The sequence below is a fragment of the Saccostrea echinata genome, unplaced genomic scaffold (genome assembly GCF_033153115.1).
Source record: "Saccostrea echinata isolate AGI-Se365-2 ecotype Australia unplaced genomic scaffold, CSIRO_AGI_Sech_v1 ptg000109c, whole genome shotgun sequence".
NCBI lineage: Eukaryota > Metazoa > Mollusca > Bivalvia > Ostreida > Ostreidae > Saccostrea > Saccostrea echinata.
The window spans coordinates 1-19906 of NW_026889858.1; the positions used below are offsets into that span (position 1 = coordinate 1).

The 19906-nt window shown below is 32.7% G+C and overlaps 1 protein-coding gene across 1 annotated transcript in view; it reads left to right on the forward strand.

The window, feature by feature from the left end:
- Window positions 1-1801: 1801 nt before the first annotated feature.
- Window positions 1802-19906, forward strand: part of LOC133177266 (ABC transporter F family member 4-like) — a gene marked incomplete at its 5' end in the record, with an annotated part of 55152 nt that continues 37047 nt past the window's right edge. The window contains 6 exons of the mRNA XM_061312334.1: window positions 1802-1879; window positions 2138-2215; window positions 9359-9436; window positions 9695-9772; window positions 16916-16993; window positions 17252-17329. Coding sequence (XP_061168318.1) covers window positions 1802-1879; window positions 2138-2215; window positions 9359-9436; window positions 9695-9772; window positions 16916-16993; window positions 17252-17329 — 468 coding nt within the window. The remainder of the gene's footprint in view (window positions 1880-2137; window positions 2216-9358; window positions 9437-9694; window positions 9773-16915; window positions 16994-17251; window positions 17330-19906) is intronic.

Here is a 19906-nt window from a genome sequence, read left to right on the forward strand (position 1 = left end):
AGCCATCTCGTCAATGTCACTTTCTGTCACGTGATTTCAGTAGGCGTGGTTATTGTTTTTTTAATTTAAATACTTTGTGTAGCGAAACTATTAAAGTTTATTTCGTCATTTCCATCATACACTTTGGCTCAGTAGGTAGAACAGCGGACTTCAGATTAAGGGGTGCCGGGTTCGATTCCCGATGGGATCGTTCATTTTATAGCTCTTTTTATTTTTTTTTTAAGATGAAAGTCGCTGATTAATTACAGATCTTTTCGAGTCAAATATTAGTATATATTGAGATTTTATACCCTTTTGTCCAAAGCTTGCTTCGAAATCATTTGTTTGGATATATAGAGAGATTATTGAAATCACAAGGAAGCAAGTGTTACAATAAAAAAAATAATAATTTCATTTCGTATAACAAGAATAATTCTCTGCCGCTCCCTAACCCCTCTTTTCTATCATGCAGTTTGGTACAACTCTTACTCTAAAGAATGTTTATTAGCATATTGATGCAGCTTTTGCTCTTTGTTAGGGGTAGGCTAATGGGGCTTTTATTGTAACTCAGTTGCATCTTGTCAATGCCAAAAAAAAAAAAAATCACGTGATAATTGTAGGTCCAGTTTTACTGAGAGATATTTTACCATAGAGAGTTCCAGAACCTTTACGTCAGTTCTATTTTTATTGTCACGTGCATACTTGTAGGTTTGAGCCGCCATTTTACTAAACGAGACAGTAGGAAGATGTCAAAGAAAGTCGAAGAACCCGGTAAGTGGAATAGAGGAAAAGGAATCTTTTTTTTTAATGCTGGAGATTAAAATATTTTCTTAGAATGAGAACAAACTTCAATATGTGGTTGAAAAATGACCGATTTAATAAGAAATAAAGTAGTTTTAACGATCATCAAAATTAGAGATATAAATAAGAGAAAATGACTTAAGTTGAAGATATAAGTAATACCGTATTGAAAGGGTCACAGTGAAGACCCTGATCCGAAGTGTAAAAATTGCGTAATGAAACATGCAAATAAATAAATATCTTCTCTTGACCCGATAATATGAGTCATGAAATATTGACTTTGTCCATGAGGGGAATTTATTGGAATAGACAATTCTCTTGAAAACTTCTTTACGTCAACTGTATTAAACTGAAAATTAATTCACAAAATATATATATTCCGTGGTAAATTTGTTTTCTTTTAAATCTCAAGTCATACTTTGTATGTGATCTTAGTACCAAACTTAAATCTTTACATAAACCATTATATCAAATTAACCCTAACCCTAACCTTAACCTTAATCTTAACCTCAATCCTAACCTTAATATATTTACCCCTTAAATCTCACTGAAAGAACAGAATAATGTAAGCACATACTGATTACTTCATTAGATTTTCATACAATGATGATCCAAAACAAATAATTTCTTCGCTTAGAAACATGAGTAAGTAATAATTATGAGGAAGATTTCAAGTTAAACTATATTTAATTAATAGATGAATCTCGACTCTCTAAACCTGGAAAAGAGGAGATGAAAGAAAAGCAAGAAAAGAAGATAGAAGGTAGATCAAAACTTATCAACAATTAGTTATCATACTTTATGAATTCTGTTTAATTTCATTCAAAGGACAACAAGCAATGTGGTAGTTGGTAGGATGATAAAACTCCAATTAGAGTTTTTGATTTGGTTTCGGTTTAAACTTTATGCAATGAAATTAATGTAAAGAATATTGTTTGAACTATATTCATGGTGAAAATATAATTAACTGATTCTCATGCTTGATGAATGATTTCTTCAAAAGAACAAATGAAATTTTCAGATCCTGTCTCATCCACAAGTGGAATGGAGCAAGGAAAAGAAGAGGACTTGAAAGGAAAGCAAGAAAGAAAGATTGAAGGTAGACCAAAGCTTATCAACAATTAGTTATCAAACTATATGAATTCTTTTTATTTCATTCAAAAGACAACAACCAATGTTGTAGGTGGTAGGATGATAAAACTCCAAATTAGAGGTTAAGTTTTGGGTTCAGTTTAAACTAGATGCAATGAAACTAATGTAAATTAAAATTATTGAACTTTATTCATGATGAAAATATAACTGACTGTTTCCCATGCTTGATGAATGGTTTCTTCCAAAGAACAATTGAAATTTTCAGATCCTGTCTCGAGCACAAGTGGAATCGAACAAGGAAAAGAAGAGAACTTGGAATTAAAGCAAGACAGAAAGAATGAAGGTAGACCAAAAATATAAGTTTAATTTCAACAAGCAGTGTTGTAGTTGGTAGGATAATAAAACCTCAAATAAGAGAATTAGGTTTGGTTTTGGAATCAGTTTATCAGCTCACCTGAACTGAAATCTTAAGTGAGCTTTTCTGATCACATCTTGTCCAGCATCCGTCTGTCAGTCTGTATGTCCCTCTGTCTGTCCGTTAGTCTGTAAACTTTTCACATTTTCATCGTCTTCTCAGGAACTTCTGGGCCAATTTCAACAAAACTTGCCACAAAGTATGTTTTAGTTAAGGGGATTCAAATTTGTTCAAATGAAGGGCTATGCCCCCTTCAAAGGGGACATAATTATGAATTAGTAAAAAACAAAGCCATGTTTGGTCATATTTATATGGAATCATCATCAGGTAGTGTATCTTCAAGTTTATAGAAATCATGACCCCCAGGGGTAGGGCGGGGCCACAATGACTGACCATTGTTTTAAAAAGAAATATAGAGGACAATTCTTTAAATAACTTCCCAAGAATAAAAAAGCCATGATTGGTCATATTCATTTGGAAGCATCCTCAGTTAGTGTAGATTCAAGTTCAAATCATGACATGACACCCGGGGCTTGGCAGCGTCCACAATGACCGAGCAAAGTTTCACATTGAAATATGTAGGAAAAATGTATTAAAAACTAAAGAATAGCAAAGCCATGATTGATCATATTTATACGGAAGCATTCTCAGTTAGTGTAGATTCAAATTTGTTTCAACCACCACCCCCGGTGGTTGGGCAGGGCCACACTGGCTGACCAAAGTTTAACATAGAAATATATAATAAAATTCTTTAAATATTTTGTCGAGAATAGCAAAGATGTAATTGGTCATACATATATTTATATGGAAGCATTCTCAGGAAGTTTAGACTCAGGTTTGTGCAAATCATACCCTATCCCCTTTAAGGAATGGTTGGGACTTTTTTGGGTTTAAACTTTTCAATAATTAACTAATTTTTGCTTTTATGCTAGCCACAGTGCTGAGGTGAGCAATGTGGCCCATGGGCCTCTTGTATTAGATGCAATGATATTAATTTTAAAAAAAAAAATATTGAACTATATTCATAGTGAAAATGTTATTGACTGATTTTCATGCTTGATGTATGGTTTCTAAGTGGAATGTAAAAAAGTTTTTAAGCTGTTTTTTTATTTATCTTAGTATCTCCTTTAAACAGAAAAGATAAAAAGAGAATTAGGACTCTTAGGTATAATTTTTAAAATGTTTTACAGATACGCCAGTGAGACAGAATATATGTATCGAGGATGATGAAATCCCTTCAAGTCAACGATGAAAACACCGATATCGTATGGTCAACGAAGCGAAGAAGTTATGAAAACAAAAACATAGCTTTATCAGGAAAAATGGGTTTCAATTAAAATGACGCTGATTGCTTGTTTTAACATGACGGTTTTTTTGACATTTTTTTAAAATAAAGTTAAATCTTGTCTTGAACATGATGCTTTGATTGAACATTAAAGAAATGTTTAATTAATTTTGTTAGAAATTTCATTTGGAATATACAAAAAAAACTGGAGGTTGATGTTTGTTTGTAAAGACAAAAGTTCCATACTTTGAAGAAATAAATTTGAGCAATCAGTTTATTTAGTTAAGGAATGATTTGTTATTGAACTTGATCAATTTTTCAAAACCTAAATGAGGAGAAATTATGTTGAAATCTAGCAAGATGTTTCTAGATAAATACTATGAAAGCTGATGGTCTAGTTATCAGAATAGGGTGGATTTTTTCCCTCAAAGAAACTTTATTAAAAACTTCCTGAACAATGTAAAATATGTGAGTGATTGATTGAATTTTTCGAAAATTGTTCACTCATATGGAGATGTCACCATTTGCTGGTAGAGAGCAGTATATTCTGTACTATACTCGACACTCAGGACTACTGAGCAGGGAGGGATCTTTTTCGTGCCAGCACCTACTGCGACACGGGACTTCGGTTTATACGGTCTCACCAGAGGAACCGGTGTACATGTCCCACAGTTGGATTCGAACTATCGAGTTCAGGATCAACACCTCACTTCACGATTTATAGAGAAGACGCTCTCAGTCAAATGCTGACTGAAGTTTTTCATATTAATTGTTAGTCCATTATTTATATACTGAATTGACGACAGATTCCCCCCCCCCCCATTATTTCCTGATCATGACAACGAGCACACGGCGGTTGTGACCGCTCGGCAGGGGATGCTCACTCCTCCATGGAATCTGATCCCACCTCTGATGTTTCGGAGGTCCGTGTTTCCTCTGCTCTTATTTTGTATATTGTTTAATGGACTTTGAGATTGAATACTGCTCGTTATCTCCATATCCTTCTCTAACATTTCACAACCCGGGCGACTTTAGATATGAGGTTGAGAATATAAAATTATTTTAACCTTTGATTGCAAGACTATGAGTAAAGATAAATCAGCCAAAGAAACAAAGGGGTTGACGTGAAGGTTGTGATAATGCTTAAGGAGAATCCCAAAGAATATCCCCAAAGCTTTTAATTTTATAGATCTCTGTTTCAATCCTTTTAAATGATGGTTTCTGCATTGAAAGGCACACATTAGCTCTTAATAATTTAATAGAATTAGTTTCCTATTTTAACAAAATGGGGAAAAAAAATTACATCAAAATTAGATGTTTCTTGTAAAATATTTGCTATAAATCAATGCATCACATGGATACCTAATAAAATATGTAGAGAAAAGTCGAATAGAAATTTTTAGAAATAGAAAAAAAAATAATTAAAATAAAACAAATAATTTTTTTTAACTTGTGTTTAAATTCTTAAAACTAGGCACAACTGGAGAAAAACATGTTTGTTAATCATATTTTATAAGAAATGGGCATGAAAGTTTAAAATTTTACAGAAACATATTTTTTTAAAGTTTGGCCAATCCTGATGAAAAATAAACCGATCCCAACCAGAATTGTACATTTATTAGATATAAATAACATTTCTCGAAGAAAACTCGTCTCATTCGGTATAATAGGAGTTTAAAAAAAATTGAACTTGACAATCAAATATATTCTTTAATAGTAAATCCATGAAAAAGGCAATAAACTAGTTTTGTAGTTATTATGTTGAAATTTTGATGAGGATCGGTGTAATTTTGATCGGGTTAAATAACAAATTTTAAAAAAATTATTTTTTCCCCTAAATTTTTGCAATTTCAGTTCAATTTCTCTTTAAAATGTGATTGGAAAACATGTTCTCTTAAGTTATGACTAGTTTCATGGTGTTTTTAACCATAGGTTTAAAAATATTTCACAAATGATGAATTTCAATTTCATAAATAATTGGTATAAAATTAATTTAAAAAGTCTTTGCAGCATTTCTTTGTATATTTTATTAGACATTTATATGATGCATTCATTTACAGCAAACTTTTAAGTAGAAAACATCTGATTTGGATATAAATACTTTTTTCTTTATTTTTCTTTAAAAATATACAAAAGAAAAAATCAGAGCTAATATCGGCCTTTTAATGCCTCATACCATTCTTTAAAAAGGATGCCACAAAGATCTATAAAAGAAAGAGTTGGCCTGGCATTCCACTTTAACATTTGTTCTTAATCTTAAACTAAATATTATATGTAATCCAAATTCAAACCTTAATTTGAATCTTAACCTAGAAGTAAACCTTCACTTTTACGTCAATCTTAATCTTCAAACCTCAAGCTTATCCTTAATCTATCTCTTAACCATAAACTAAACTTTAACCATAACTTAAACCTAAATCACAACCTTAATTTATCATCAATTTAACTCAAACATATTTTTACTCTTTAACCCATCCTTAACTCTAATCTGAATCTTAATCTTAACCATAACATTAAATTCAATCTTAAACCTAACCTGAATCTGAAACCTAATGGTTACCTTGATAGTAAACCTTCTTATGTTAACCCTTTTCAAAAATGAAGATTTGTTTGATTAGTTACCATATCAAGATTCCACTCTGAAACAAGAACTAAAATTTAATCTAAATCTTCAACCCCTCATTAACTTTTAAACCTTCCTTTAATATCAATCTTTAACCCTAACCTTAACCTTTATCTTCAAACCTAACCTTAACCTGGTATCTTAAACCTAACCTGGTATCTTAAACTTAACCTGGTATCTTAAACCTTACCTGGTATCTTAAACCTAACCTGGTATCTTAAACCTAACCTGGTATCTTAAACCTAACCTTAATCTTAAACCTAACCTGGTATCTTAAACTTAACCTGGTATCTTAAACCTAACCTGGTATCTTAAACCTAACCTGGTAGCTTAAGCCTAACCTGGTATCTTAAACCTTACCTGGTATCTTAAACCTTACCTGGTATCTTAAACCTAACCTGGTATCTTAAACCTAACCTGGTATCTTAAACTTAACCTGGTATCTTAAACTTAACCTGGTATCTTAAACCTAACCTGGTATCTTAAACCTAACCTGGTATCTTACACTAATCTGGTATCTTTAAGTAAGATATAAAATATTGTTTTCCGGTTTTTGTTAACAAGAAAAGGTAATACTTTGGATATTGATCATTTTACTAGATCTTATTTTTCTTAAACTTGTTGAAAACATTAGGTCTAGAAATATCAAATAATTGAAACGTACTTTTTTCATTGGGGTCATAATTCTTCGAAATGTCTAATTTTTAATTATGTTCCATGCGCAGATCTTGAGGGGGTGCGGTGGTGGGTCCGCCCCCCACCCCCCTCCGTTGAGTTTTTAGAGATATTAAACTGATAAAAAAAAAAAAAAGCAAATAAAAAGTTACCTTTAGACCGCCACGACTTAAAACGGAGACTACTTTTGTGACGCAGACCCAGTTTAAGTTTGTATGAGAAGTAATAGATATTAAAGCATTAGAATTCATTACTTGTCAGCAAATATCTGTCAACCCCCCCCCCACCCCTCGTCTACCTATGATTTTCACGTTTGTGCGTGTGCGTGTGTGTTGTTGTTTTTTTTTTTTTCGCTTATCAACAAATTTCTCTCAATCACTCCACCCCCCTCCAGCTATGAAATAGTAATTTCACGTTTGGCAACTTTTATTTTGCTTGCCAGGAAATTGAAGAGTTAAAATGGATTGTTTTTTACTGTGGTCCCCCCCCCCCTTCTTGGAAAAAATCCTTGATCCAATCCATGGTAGAAAATTACGCTGGTATCTTAATACTCTCTTTATATTGCATTATTTTTGCACAAAGTTTGTTGTACAAATGTCCGCGAAAAAAATTGACTTCAGGGTTAGGGTTAGGGTTAGGGTTAGGGTTAGGGTTAGGGTATAGGAGGTTTTACGAAGATTGCTCCGGAGCCATCTCGTCAATGTCACTTTCTGTCACGTGATTTCAGTAGGCGTGGTTATTGTTTTTTTAATTTAAATACTTTGTGTAGCGAAACTATTAAAGTTTATTTCGTCATTTCCATCATACACTTTGGCTCAGTAGGTAGAACAGCGGACTTCAGATTAAGGGGTGCCGGGTTCGATTCCCGATGGGATCGTTCATTTTATAGCTCTTTTTATTTTTTTTTTAAGATGAAAGTCGCTGATTAATTACAGATCTTTTCGAGTCAAATATTAGTATATATTGAGATTTTATACCCTTTTGTCCAAAGCTTGCTTCGAAATCATTTGTTTGGATATATAGAGAGATTATTGAAATCACAAGGAAGCAAGTGTTACAATAAAAAAAATAATAATTTCATTTCGTATAACAAGAATAATTCTCTGCCGCTCCCTAACCCCTCTTTTCTATCATGCAGTTTGGTACAACTCTTACTCTAAAGAATGTTTATTAGCATATTGATGCAGCTTTTACTCTTTGTTAGGGGTAGGCTAATGGGGCTTTTATTGTAACTCAGTTGCATCTTGTCAATGCCAAAAAAAAAAAAAATCACGTGATAATTGTAGGTCCAGTTTTACTGAGAGATATTTTACCATAGAGAGTTCCAGAACCTTTACGTCAGTTCTATTTTTATTGTCACGTGCATACTTGTAGGTTTGAGCCGCCATTTTACTAAACGAGACAGTAGGAAGATGTCAAAGAAAGTCGAAGAACCCGGTAAGTGGAATAGAGGAAAAGGAATCTTTTTTTTTAATGCTGGAGATTAAAATATTTTCTTAGAATGAGAACAAACTTCAATATGTGGTTGAAAAATGACCGATTTAATAAGAAATAAAGTAGTTTTAACGATCATCAAAATTAGAGATATAAATAAGAGAAAATGACTTAAGTTGAAGATATAAGTAATACCGTATTGAAAGGGTCACAGTGAAGACCCTGATCCGAAGTGTAAAAATTGCGTAATGAAACATGCAAATAAATAAATATCTTCTCTTGACCCGATAATATGAGTCATGAAATATTGACTTTGTCCATGAGGGGAATTTATTGGAATAGACAATTCTCTTGAAAACTTCTTTACGTCAACTGTATTAAACTGAAAATTAATTCACAAAATATATATATTCCGTGGTAAATTTGTTTTCTTTTAAATCTCAAGTCATACTTTGTATGTGATCTTAGTACCAAACTTAAATCTTTACATAAACCATTATATCAAATTAACCCTAACCCTAACCTTAACCTTAATCTTAACCTCAATCCTAACCTTAATATATTTACCCCTTAAATCTCACTGAAAGAACAGAATAATGTAAGCACATACTGATTACTTCATTAGATTTTCATACAATGATGATCCAAAACAAATAATTTCTTCGCTTAGAAACATGAGTAAGTAATAATTATGAGGAAGATTTCAAGTTAAACTATATTTAATTAATAGATGAATCTCGACTCTCTAAACCTGGAAAAGAGGAGATGAAAGAAAAGCAAGAAAAGAAGATAGAAGGTAGATCAAAACTTATCAACAATTAGTTATCATACTTTATGAATTCTGTTTAATTTCATTCAAAGGACAACAAGCAATGTGGTAGTTGGTAGGATGATAAAACTCCAATTAGAGTTTTTGATTTGGTTTCGGTTTAAACTTTATGCAATGAAATTAATGTAAAGAATATTGTTTGAACTATATTCATGGTGAAAATATAATTAACTGATTCTCATGCTTGATGAATGATTTCTTCAAAAGAACAAATGAAATTTTCAGATCCTGTCTCATCCACAAGTGGAATGGAGCAAGGAAAAGAAGAGGACTTGAAAGGAAAGCAAGAAAGAAAGATTGAAGGTAGACCAAAGCTTATCAACAATTAGTTATCAAACTATATGAATTCTTTTTATTTCATTCAAAAGACAACAACCAATGTTGTAGGTGGTAGGATGATAAAACTCCAAATTAGAGGTTAAGTTTTGGGTTCAGTTTAAACTAGATGCAATGAAACTAATGTAAATTAAAATTATTGAACTTTATTCATGATGAAAATATAACTGACTGTTTCCCATGCTTGATGAATGGTTTCTTCCAAAGAACAATTGAAATTTTCAGATCCTGTCTCGAGCACAAGTGGAATCGAACAAGGAAAAGAAGAGAACTTGGAATTAAAGCAAGACAGAAAGAATGAAGGTAGACCAAAAATATAAGTTTAATTTCAACAAGCAGTGTTGTAGTTGGTAGGATAATAAAACCTCAAATAAGAGAATTAGGTTTGGTTTTGGAATCAGTTTATCAGCTCACCTGAACTGAAATCTTAAGTGAGCTTTTCTGATCACATCTTGTCCAGCATCCGTCTGTCAGTCTGTATGTCCCTCTGTCTGTCCGTTAGTCTGTAAACTTTTCACATTTTCATCGTCTTCTCAGGAACTTCTGGGCCAATTTCAACAAAACTTGCCACAAAGTATGTTTTAGTTAAGGGGATTCAAATTTGTTCAAATGAAGGGCTATGCCCCCTTCAAAGGGGACATAATTATGAATTAGTAAAAAACAAAGCCATGTTTGGTCATATTTATATGGAATCATCATCAGGTAGTGTATCTTCAAGTTTATAGAAATCATGACCCCCAGGGGTAGGGCGGGGCCACAATGACTGACCATTGTTTTAAAAAGAAATATAGAGGACAATTCTTTAAATAACTTCCCAAGAATAAAAAAGCCATGATTGGTCATATTCATTTGGAAGCATCCTCAGTTAGTGTAGATTCAAGTTCAAATCATGACATGACACCCGGGGCTTGGCAGCGTCCACAATGACCGAGCAAAGTTTCACATTGAAATATGTAGGAAAAATGTATTAAAAACTAAAGAATAGCAAAGCCATGATTGATCATATTTATACGGAAGCATTCTCAGTTAGTGTAGATTCAAATTTGTTTCAACCACCACCCCCGGTGGTTGGGCAGGGCCACACTGGCTGACCAAAGTTTAACATAGAAATATATAATAAAATTCTTTAAATATTTTGTCGAGAATAGCAAAGATGTAATTGGTCATACATATATTTATATGGAAGCATTCTCAGGAAGTTTAGACTCAGGTTTGTGCAAATCATACCCTATCCCCTTTAAGGAATGGTTGGGACTTTTTTGGGTTTAAACTTTTCAATAATTAACTAATTTTTGCTTTTATGCTAGCCACAGTGCTGAGGTGAGCAATGTGGCCCATGGGCCTCTTGTATTAGATGCAATGATATTAATTTTAAAAAAAAAAATATTGAACTATATTCATAGTGAAAATGTTATTGACTGATTTTCATGCTTGATGTATGGTTTCTAAGTGGAATGTAAAAAAGTTTTTAAGCTGTTTTTTTATTTATCTTAGTATCTCCTTTAAACAGAAAAGATAAAAAGAGAATTAGGACTCTTAGGTATAATTTTTAAAATGTTTTACAGATACGCCAGTGAGACAGAATATATGTATCGAGGATGATGAAATCCCTTCAAGTCAACGATGAAAACACCGATATCGTATGGTCAACGAAGCGAAGAAGTTATGAAAACAAAAACATAGCTTTATCAGGAAAAATGGGTTTCAATTAAAATGACGCTGATTGCTTGTTTTAACATGACGGTTTTTTTGACATTTTTTTAAAATAAAGTTAAATCTTGTCTTGAACATGATGCTTTGATTGAACATTAAAGAAATGTTTAATTAATTTTGTTAGAAATTTCATTTGGAATATACAAAAAAAACTGGAGGTTGATGTTTGTTTGTAAAGACAAAAGTTCCATACTTTGAAGAAATAAATTTGAGCAATCAGTTTATTTAGTTAAGGAATGATTTGTTATTGAACTTGATCAATTTTTCAAAACCTAAATGAGGAGAAATTATGTTGAAATCTAGCAAGATGTTTCTAGATAAATACTATGAAAGCTGATGGTCTAGTTATCAGAATAGGGTGGATTTTTTCCCTCAAAGAAACTTTATTAAAAACTTCCTGAACAATGTAAAATATGTGAGTGATTGATTGAATTTTTCGAAAATTGTTCACTCATATGGAGATGTCACCATTTGCTGGTAGAGAGCAGTATATTCTGTACTATACTCGACACTCAGGACTACTGAGCAGGGAGGGATCTTTTTCGTGCCAGCACCTACTGCGACACGGGACTTCGGTTTATACGGTCTCACCAGAGGAACCGGTGTACATGTCCCACAGTTGGATTCGAACTATCGAGTTCAGGATCAACACCTCACTTCACGATTTATAGAGAAGACGCTCTCAGTCAAATGCTGACTGAAGTTTTTCATATTAATTGTTAGTCCATTATTTATATACTGAATTGACGACAGATTCCCCCCCCCCCCATTATTTCCTGATCATGACAACGAGCACACGGCGGTTGTGACCGCTCGGCAGGGGATGCTCACTCCTCCATGGAATCTGATCCCACCTCTGATGTTTCGGAGGTCCGTGTTTCCTCTGCTCTTATTTTGTATATTGTTTAATGGACTTTGAGATTGAATACTGCTCGTTATCTCCATATCCTTCTCTAACATTTCACAACCCGGGCGACTTTAGATATGAGGTTGAGAATATAAAATTATTTTAACCTTTGATTGCAAGACTATGAGTAAAGATAAATCAGCCAAAGAAACAAAGGGGTTGACGTGAAGGTTGTGATAATGCTTAAGGAGAATCCCAAAGAATATCCCCAAAGCTTTTAATTTTATAGATCTCTGTTTCAATCCTTTTAAATGATGGTTTCTGCATTGAAAGGCACACATTAGCTCTTAATAATTTAATAGAATTAGTTTCCTATTTTAACAAAATGGGGAAAAAAAATTACATCAAAATTAGATGTTTCTTGTAAAATATTTGCTATAAATCAATGCATCACATGGATACCTAATAAAATATGTAGAGAAAAGTCGAATAGAAATTTTTAGAAATAGAAAAAAAAATAATTAAAATAAAACAAATAATTTTTTTTAACTTGTGTTTAAATTCTTAAAACTAGGCACAACTGGAGAAAAACATGTTTGTTAATCATATTTTATAAGAAATGGGCATGAAAGTTTAAAATTTTACAGAAACATATTTTTTTAAAGTTTGGCCAATCCTGATGAAAAATAAACCGATCCCAACCAGAATTGTACATTTATTAGATATAAATAACATTTCTCGAAGAAAACTCGTCTCATTCGGTATAATAGGAGTTTAAAAAAAATTGAACTTGACAATCAAATATATTCTTTAATAGTAAATCCATGAAAAAGGCAATAAACTAGTTTTGTAGTTATTATGTTGAAATTTTGATGAGGATCGGTGTAATTTTGATCGGGTTAAATAACAAATTTTAAAAAAATTATTTTTTCCCCTAAATTTTTGCAATTTCAGTTCAATTTCTCTTTAAAATGTGATTGGAAAACATGTTCTCTTAAGTTATGACTAGTTTCATGGTGTTTTTAACCATAGGTTTAAAAATATTTCACAAATGATGAATTTCAATTTCATAAATAATTGGTATAAAATTAATTTAAAAAGTCTTTGCAGCATTTCTTTGTATATTTTATTAGACATTTATATGATGCATTCATTTACAGCAAACTTTTAAGTAGAAAACATCTGATTTGGATATAAATACTTTTTTCTTTATTTTTCTTTAAAAATATACAAAAGAAAAAATCAGAGCTAATATCGGCCTTTTAATGCCTCATACCATTCTTTAAAAAGGATGCCACAAAGATCTATAAAAGAAAGAGTTGGCCTGGCATTCCACTTTAACATTTGTTCTTAATCTTAAACTAAATATTATATGTAATCCAAATTCAAACCTTAATTTGAATCTTAACCTAGAAGTAAACCTTCACTTTTACGTCAATCTTAATCTTCAAACCTCAAGCTTATCCTTAATCTATCTCTTAACCATAAACTAAACTTTAACCATAACTTAAACCTAAATCACAACCTTAATTTATCATCAATTTAACTCAAACATATTTTTACTCTTTAACCCATCCTTAACTCTAATCTGAATCTTAATCTTAACCATAACATTAAATTCAATCTTAAACCTAACCTGAATCTGAAACCTAATGGTTACCTTGATAGTAAACCTTCTTATGTTAACCCTTTTCAAAAATGAAGATTTGTTTGATTAGTTACCATATCAAGATTCCACTCTGAAACAAGAACTAAAATTTAATCTAAATCTTCAACCCCTCATTAACTTTTAAACCTTCCTTTAATATCAATCTTTAACCCTAACCTTAACCTTTATCTTCAAACCTAACCTTAACCTGGTATCTTAAACCTAACCTGGTATCTTAAACTTAACCTGGTATCTTAAACCTTACCTGGTATCTTAAACCTAACCTGGTATCTTAAACCTAACCTGGTATCTTAAACCTAACCTTAATCTTAAACCTAACCTGGTATCTTAAACTTAACCTGGTATCTTAAACCTAACCTGGTATCTTAAACCTAACCTGGTAGCTTAAGCCTAACCTGGTATCTTAAACCTTACCTGGTATCTTAAACCTTACCTGGTATCTTAAACCTAACCTGGTATCTTAAACCTAACCTGGTATCTTAAACTTAACCTGGTATCTTAAACTTAACCTGGTATCTTAAACCTAACCTGGTATCTTAAACCTAACCTGGTATCTTACACTAATCTGGTATCTTTAAGTAAGATATAAAATATTGTTTTCCGGTTTTTGTTAACAAGAAAAGGTAATACTTTGGATATTGATCATTTTACTAGATCTTATTTTTCTTAAACTTGTTGAAAACATTAGGTCTAGAAATATCAAATAATTGAAACGTACTTTTTTCATTGGGGTCATAATTCTTCGAAATGTCTAATTTTTAATTATGTTCCATGCGCAGATCTTGAGGGGGTGCGGTGGTGGGTCCGCCCCCCACCCCCCTCCGTTGAGTTTTTAGAGATATTAAACTGATAAAAAAAAAAAAAAGCAAATAAAAAGTTACCTTTAGACCGCCACGACTTAAAACGGAGACTACTTTTGTGACGCAGACCCAGTTTAAGTTTGTATGAGAAGTAATAGATATTAAAGCATTAGAATTCATTACTTGTCAGCAAATATCTGTCAACCCCCCCCCCACCCCTCGTCTACCTATGATTTTCACGTTTGTGCGTGTGCGTGTGTGTTGTTGTTTTTTTTTTTTTCGCTTATCAACAAATTTCTCTCAATCACTCCACCCCCCTCCAGCTATGAAATAGTAATTTCACGTTTGGCAACTTTTATTTTGCTTGCCAGGAAATTGAAGAGTTAAAATGGATTGTTTTTTACTGTGGTCCCCCCCCCCCTTCTTGGAAAAAATCCTTGATCCAATCCATGGTAGAAAATTACGCTGGTATCTTAATACTCTCTTTATATTGCATTATTTTTGCACAAAGTTTGTTGTACAAATGTCCGCGAAAAAAATTGACTTCAGGGTTAGGGTTAGGGTTAGGGTTAGGGTTAGGGTTAGGGTATAGGAGGTTTTACGAAGATTGCTCCGGAGCCATCTCGTCAATGTCACTTTCTGTCACGTGATTTCAGTAGGCGTGGTTATTGTTTTTTTAATTTAAATACTTTGTGTAGCGAAACTATTAAAGTTTATTTCGTCATTTCCATCATACACTTTGGCTCAGTAGGTAGAACAGCGGACTTCAGATTAAGGGGTGCCGGGTTCGATTCCCGATGGGATCGTTCATTTTATAGCTCTTTTTATTTTTTTTTTAAGATGAAAGTCGCTGATTAATTACAGATCTTTTCGAGTCAAATATTAGTATATATTGAGATTTTATACCCTTTTGTCCAAAGCTTGCTTCGAAATCATTTGTTTGGATATATAGAGAGATTATTGAAATCACAAGGAAGCAAGTGTTACAATAAAAAAAATAATAATTTCATTTCGTATAACAAGAATAATTCTCTGCCGCTCCCTAACCCCTCTTTTCTATCATGCAGTTTGGTACAACTCTTACTCTAAAGAATGTTTATTAGCATATTGATGCAGCTTTTACTCTTTGTTAGGGGTAGGCTAATGGGGCTTTTATTGTAACTCAGTTGCATCTTGTCAATGCCAAAAAAAAAAAAAATCACGTGATAATTGTAGGTCCAGTTTTACTGAGAGATATTTTACCATAGAGAGTTCCAGAACCTTTACGTCAGTTCTATTTTTATTGTCACGTGCATACTTGTAGGTTTGAGCCGCCATTTTACTAAACGAGACAGTAGGAAGATGTCAAAGAAAGTCGAAGAACCCGGTAAGTGGAATAGAGGAAAAGGAATCTTTTTTTTTAATGCTGGAGATTAAAATATTTTCTTAGAATGAGAACAAACTTCAATATGTGGTTGAAAAATGACCGATTTAATAAGAAATAAAGTAGTTTTAACGATCATCAAAATTAGAGATATAAATAAGAGAAAATGACTTAAGTTGAAGATATAAGTAATACCGTATTGAAAGGGTCACAGTGAAGACCCTGATCCGAAGTGTAAAAATTGCGTAATGAAACATGCAAATAAATAAATATCTTCTCTTGACCCGATAATATGAGTCATGAAATATTGACTTTGTCCATGAGGGGAATTTATTGGAATAGACAATTCTCTTGAAAACTTCTTTACGTCAACTGTATTAAACTGAAAATTAATTCACAAAATATATATATTCCGTGGTAAATTTGTTTTCTTTTAAATCTCAAGTCATACTTTGTATGTGATCTTAGTACCAAACTTAAATCTTTACATAAACCATTATATCAAATTAACCCTAACCCTAACCTTAACCTTAATCTTAACCTCAATCCTAACCTTAATATATTTACCCCTTAAATCTCACTGAAAGAACAGAATAATGTAAGCACATACTGATTACTTCATTAGATTTTCATACAATGATGATCCAAAACAAATAATTTCTTCGCTTAGAAACATGAGTAAGTAATAATTATGAGGAAGATTTCAAGTTAAACTATATTTAATTAATAGATGAATCTCGACTCTCTAAACCTGGAAAAGAGGAGATGAAAGAAAAGCAAGAAAAGAAGATAGAAGGTAGATCAAAACTTATCAACAATTAGTTATCATACTTTATGAATTCTGTTTAATTTCATTCAAAGGACAACAAGCAATGTGGTAGTTGGTAGGATGATAAAACTCCAATTAGAGTTTTTGATTTGGTTTCGGTTTAAACTTTATGCAATGAAATTAATGTAAAGAATATTGTTTGAACTATATTCATGGTGAAAATATAATTAACTGATTCTCATGCTTGATGAATGATTTCTTCAAAAGAACAAATGAAATTTTCAGATCCTGTCTCATCCACAAGTGGAATGGAGCAAGGAAAAGAAGAGGACTTGAAAGGAAAGCAAGAAAGAAAGATTGAAGGTAGACCAAAGCTTATCAACAATTAGTTATCAAACTATATGAATTCTTTTTATTTCATTCAAAAGACAACAACCAATGTTGTAGGTGGTAGGATGATAAAACTCCAAATTAGAGGTTAAGTTTTGGGTTCAGTTTAAACTAGATGCAATGAAACTAATGTAAATTAAAATTATTGAACTTTATTCATGATGAAAATATAACTGACTGTTTCCCATGCTTGATGAATGGTTTCTTCCAAAGAACAATTGAAATTTTCAGATCCTGTCTCGAGCACAAGTGGAATCGAACAAGGAAAAGAAGAGAACTTGGAATTAAAGCAAGACAGAAAGAATGAAGGTAGACCAAAAATATAAGTTTAATTTCAACAAGCAGTGTTGTAGTTGGTAGGATAATAAAACCTCAAATAAGAGAATTAGGTTTGGTTTTGGAATCAGTTTATCAGCTCACCTGAACTGAAATCTTAAGTGAGCTTTTCTGATCACATCTTGTCCAGCATCCGTCTGTCAGTCTGTATGTCCCTCTGTCTGTCCGTTAGTCTGTAAACTTTTCACATTTTCATCGTCTTCTCAGGAACTTCTGGGCCAATTTCAACAAAACTTGCCACAAAGTATGTTTTAGTTAAGGGGATTCAAATTTGTTCAAATGAAGGGCTATGCCCCCTTCAAAGGGGACATAATTATGAATTAGTAAAAAACAAAGCCATGTTTGGTCATATTTATATGGAATCATCATCAGGTAGTGTATCTTCAAGTTTATAGAAATCATGACCCCCAGGGGTAGGGCGGGGCCACAATGACTGACCATTGTTTTAAAAAGAAATATAGAGGACAATTCTTTAAATAACTTCCCAAGAATAAAAAAGCCATGATTGGTCATATTCATTTGGAAGCATCCTCAGTTAGTGTAGATTCAAGTTCAAATCATGACATGACACCCGGGGCTTGGCAGCGTCCACAATGACCGAGCAAAGTTTCACATTGAAATATGTAGGAAAAATGTATTAAAAACTAAAGAATAGCAAAGCCATGATTGATCATATTTATACGGAAGCATTCTCAGTTAGTGTAGATTCAAATTTGTTTCAACCACCACCCCCGGTGGTTGGGCAGGGCCACACTGGCTGACCAAAGTTTAACATAGAAATATATAATAAAATTCTTTAAATATTTTGTCGAGAATAGCAAAGATGTAATTGGTCATACATATATTTATATGGAAGCATTCTCAGGAAGTTTAGACTCAGGTTTGTGCAAATCATACCCTATCCCCTTTAAGGAATGGTTGGGACTTTTTTGGGTTTAAACTTTTCAATAATTAACTAATTTTTGCTTTTATGCTAGCCACAGTGCTGAGGTGAGCAATGTGGCCCATGGGCCTCTTGTATTAGATGCAATGATATTAATTTTAAAAAAAAAAATATTGAACTATATTCATAGTGAAAATGTTATTGACTGATTTTCATGCTTGATGTATGGTTTCTAAGTGGAATGTAAAAAAGTTTTTAAGCTGTTTTTTTATTTATCTTAGTATCTCCTTTAAACAGAAAAGATAAAAAGAGAATTAGGACTCTTAGGTATAATTTTTAAAATGTTTTACAGATACGCCAGTGAGACAGAATATATGTATCGAGGATGATGAAATCCCTTCAAGTCAACGATGAAAACACCGATATCGTATGGTCAACGAAGCGAAGAAGTTATGAAAACAAAAACATAGCTTTATCAGGAAAAATGGGTTTCAATTAAAATGACGCTGATTGCTTGTTTTAACATGACGGTTTTTTTGACATTTTTTTAAAATAAAGTTAAATCTTGTCTTGAACATGATGCTTTGATTGAACATTAAAGAAATGTTTAATTAATTTTGTTAGAAATTTCATTTGGAATATACAAAAAAAACTGGAGGTTGATGTTTGTTTGTAAAGACAAAAGTTCCATACTTTGAAGAAATAAATTTGAGCAATCAGTTTATTTAGTTAAGGAATGATTTGTTATTGAACTTGATCAATTTTTCAAAACCTAAATGAGGAGAAATTATGTTGAAATCTAGCAAGATGTTTCTAGATAAATACTATGAAAGCTGATGGTCTAGTTATCAGAATAGGGTGGATTTTTTCCCTCAAAGAAACTTTATTAAAAACTTCCTGAACAATGTAAAATATGTGAGTGATTGATTGAATTTTTCGAAAATTGTTCACTCATATGGAGATGTCACCATTTGCTGGTAGAGAGCAGTATATTCTGTACTATACTCGACACTCAGGACTACTGAGCAGGGAGGGATCTTTTTCGTGCCAGCACCTACTGCGACACGGGACTTCGGTTTATACGGTCTCACCAGAGGAACCGGTGTACATGTCCCACAGTTGGATTCGAACTATCGAGTTCAGGATCAACACCTCACTTCACGATTTATAGAGAAGACGCTCTCAGTCAAATGCTGACTGAAGTTTTTCATATTAATTGTTAGTCCATTATTTATATACTGAATTGACGACAGATTCCCCCCCCCCCCATTATTTCCTGATCATGACAACGAGCACACGGCGGTTGTGACCGCTCGGCAGGGGATGCTCACTCCTCCATGGAATCTGATCCCACCTCTGATGTTTCGGAGGTCCGTGTTTCCTCTGCTCTTATTTTGTATATTGTTTAATGGACTTTGAGATTGAATACTGCTCGTTATCTCCATATCCTTCTCTAACATTTCACAACCCGGGCGACTTTAGATATGAGGTTGAGAATATAAAATTATTTTAACCTTTGATTGCAAGACTATGAGTAAAGATAAATCAGCCAAAGAAACAAAGGGGTTGACGTGAAGGTTGTGATAATGCTTAAGGAGAATCCCAAAGAATATCCCCAAAGCTTTTAATTTTATAGATCTCTGTTTCAATCCTTTTAAATGATGGTT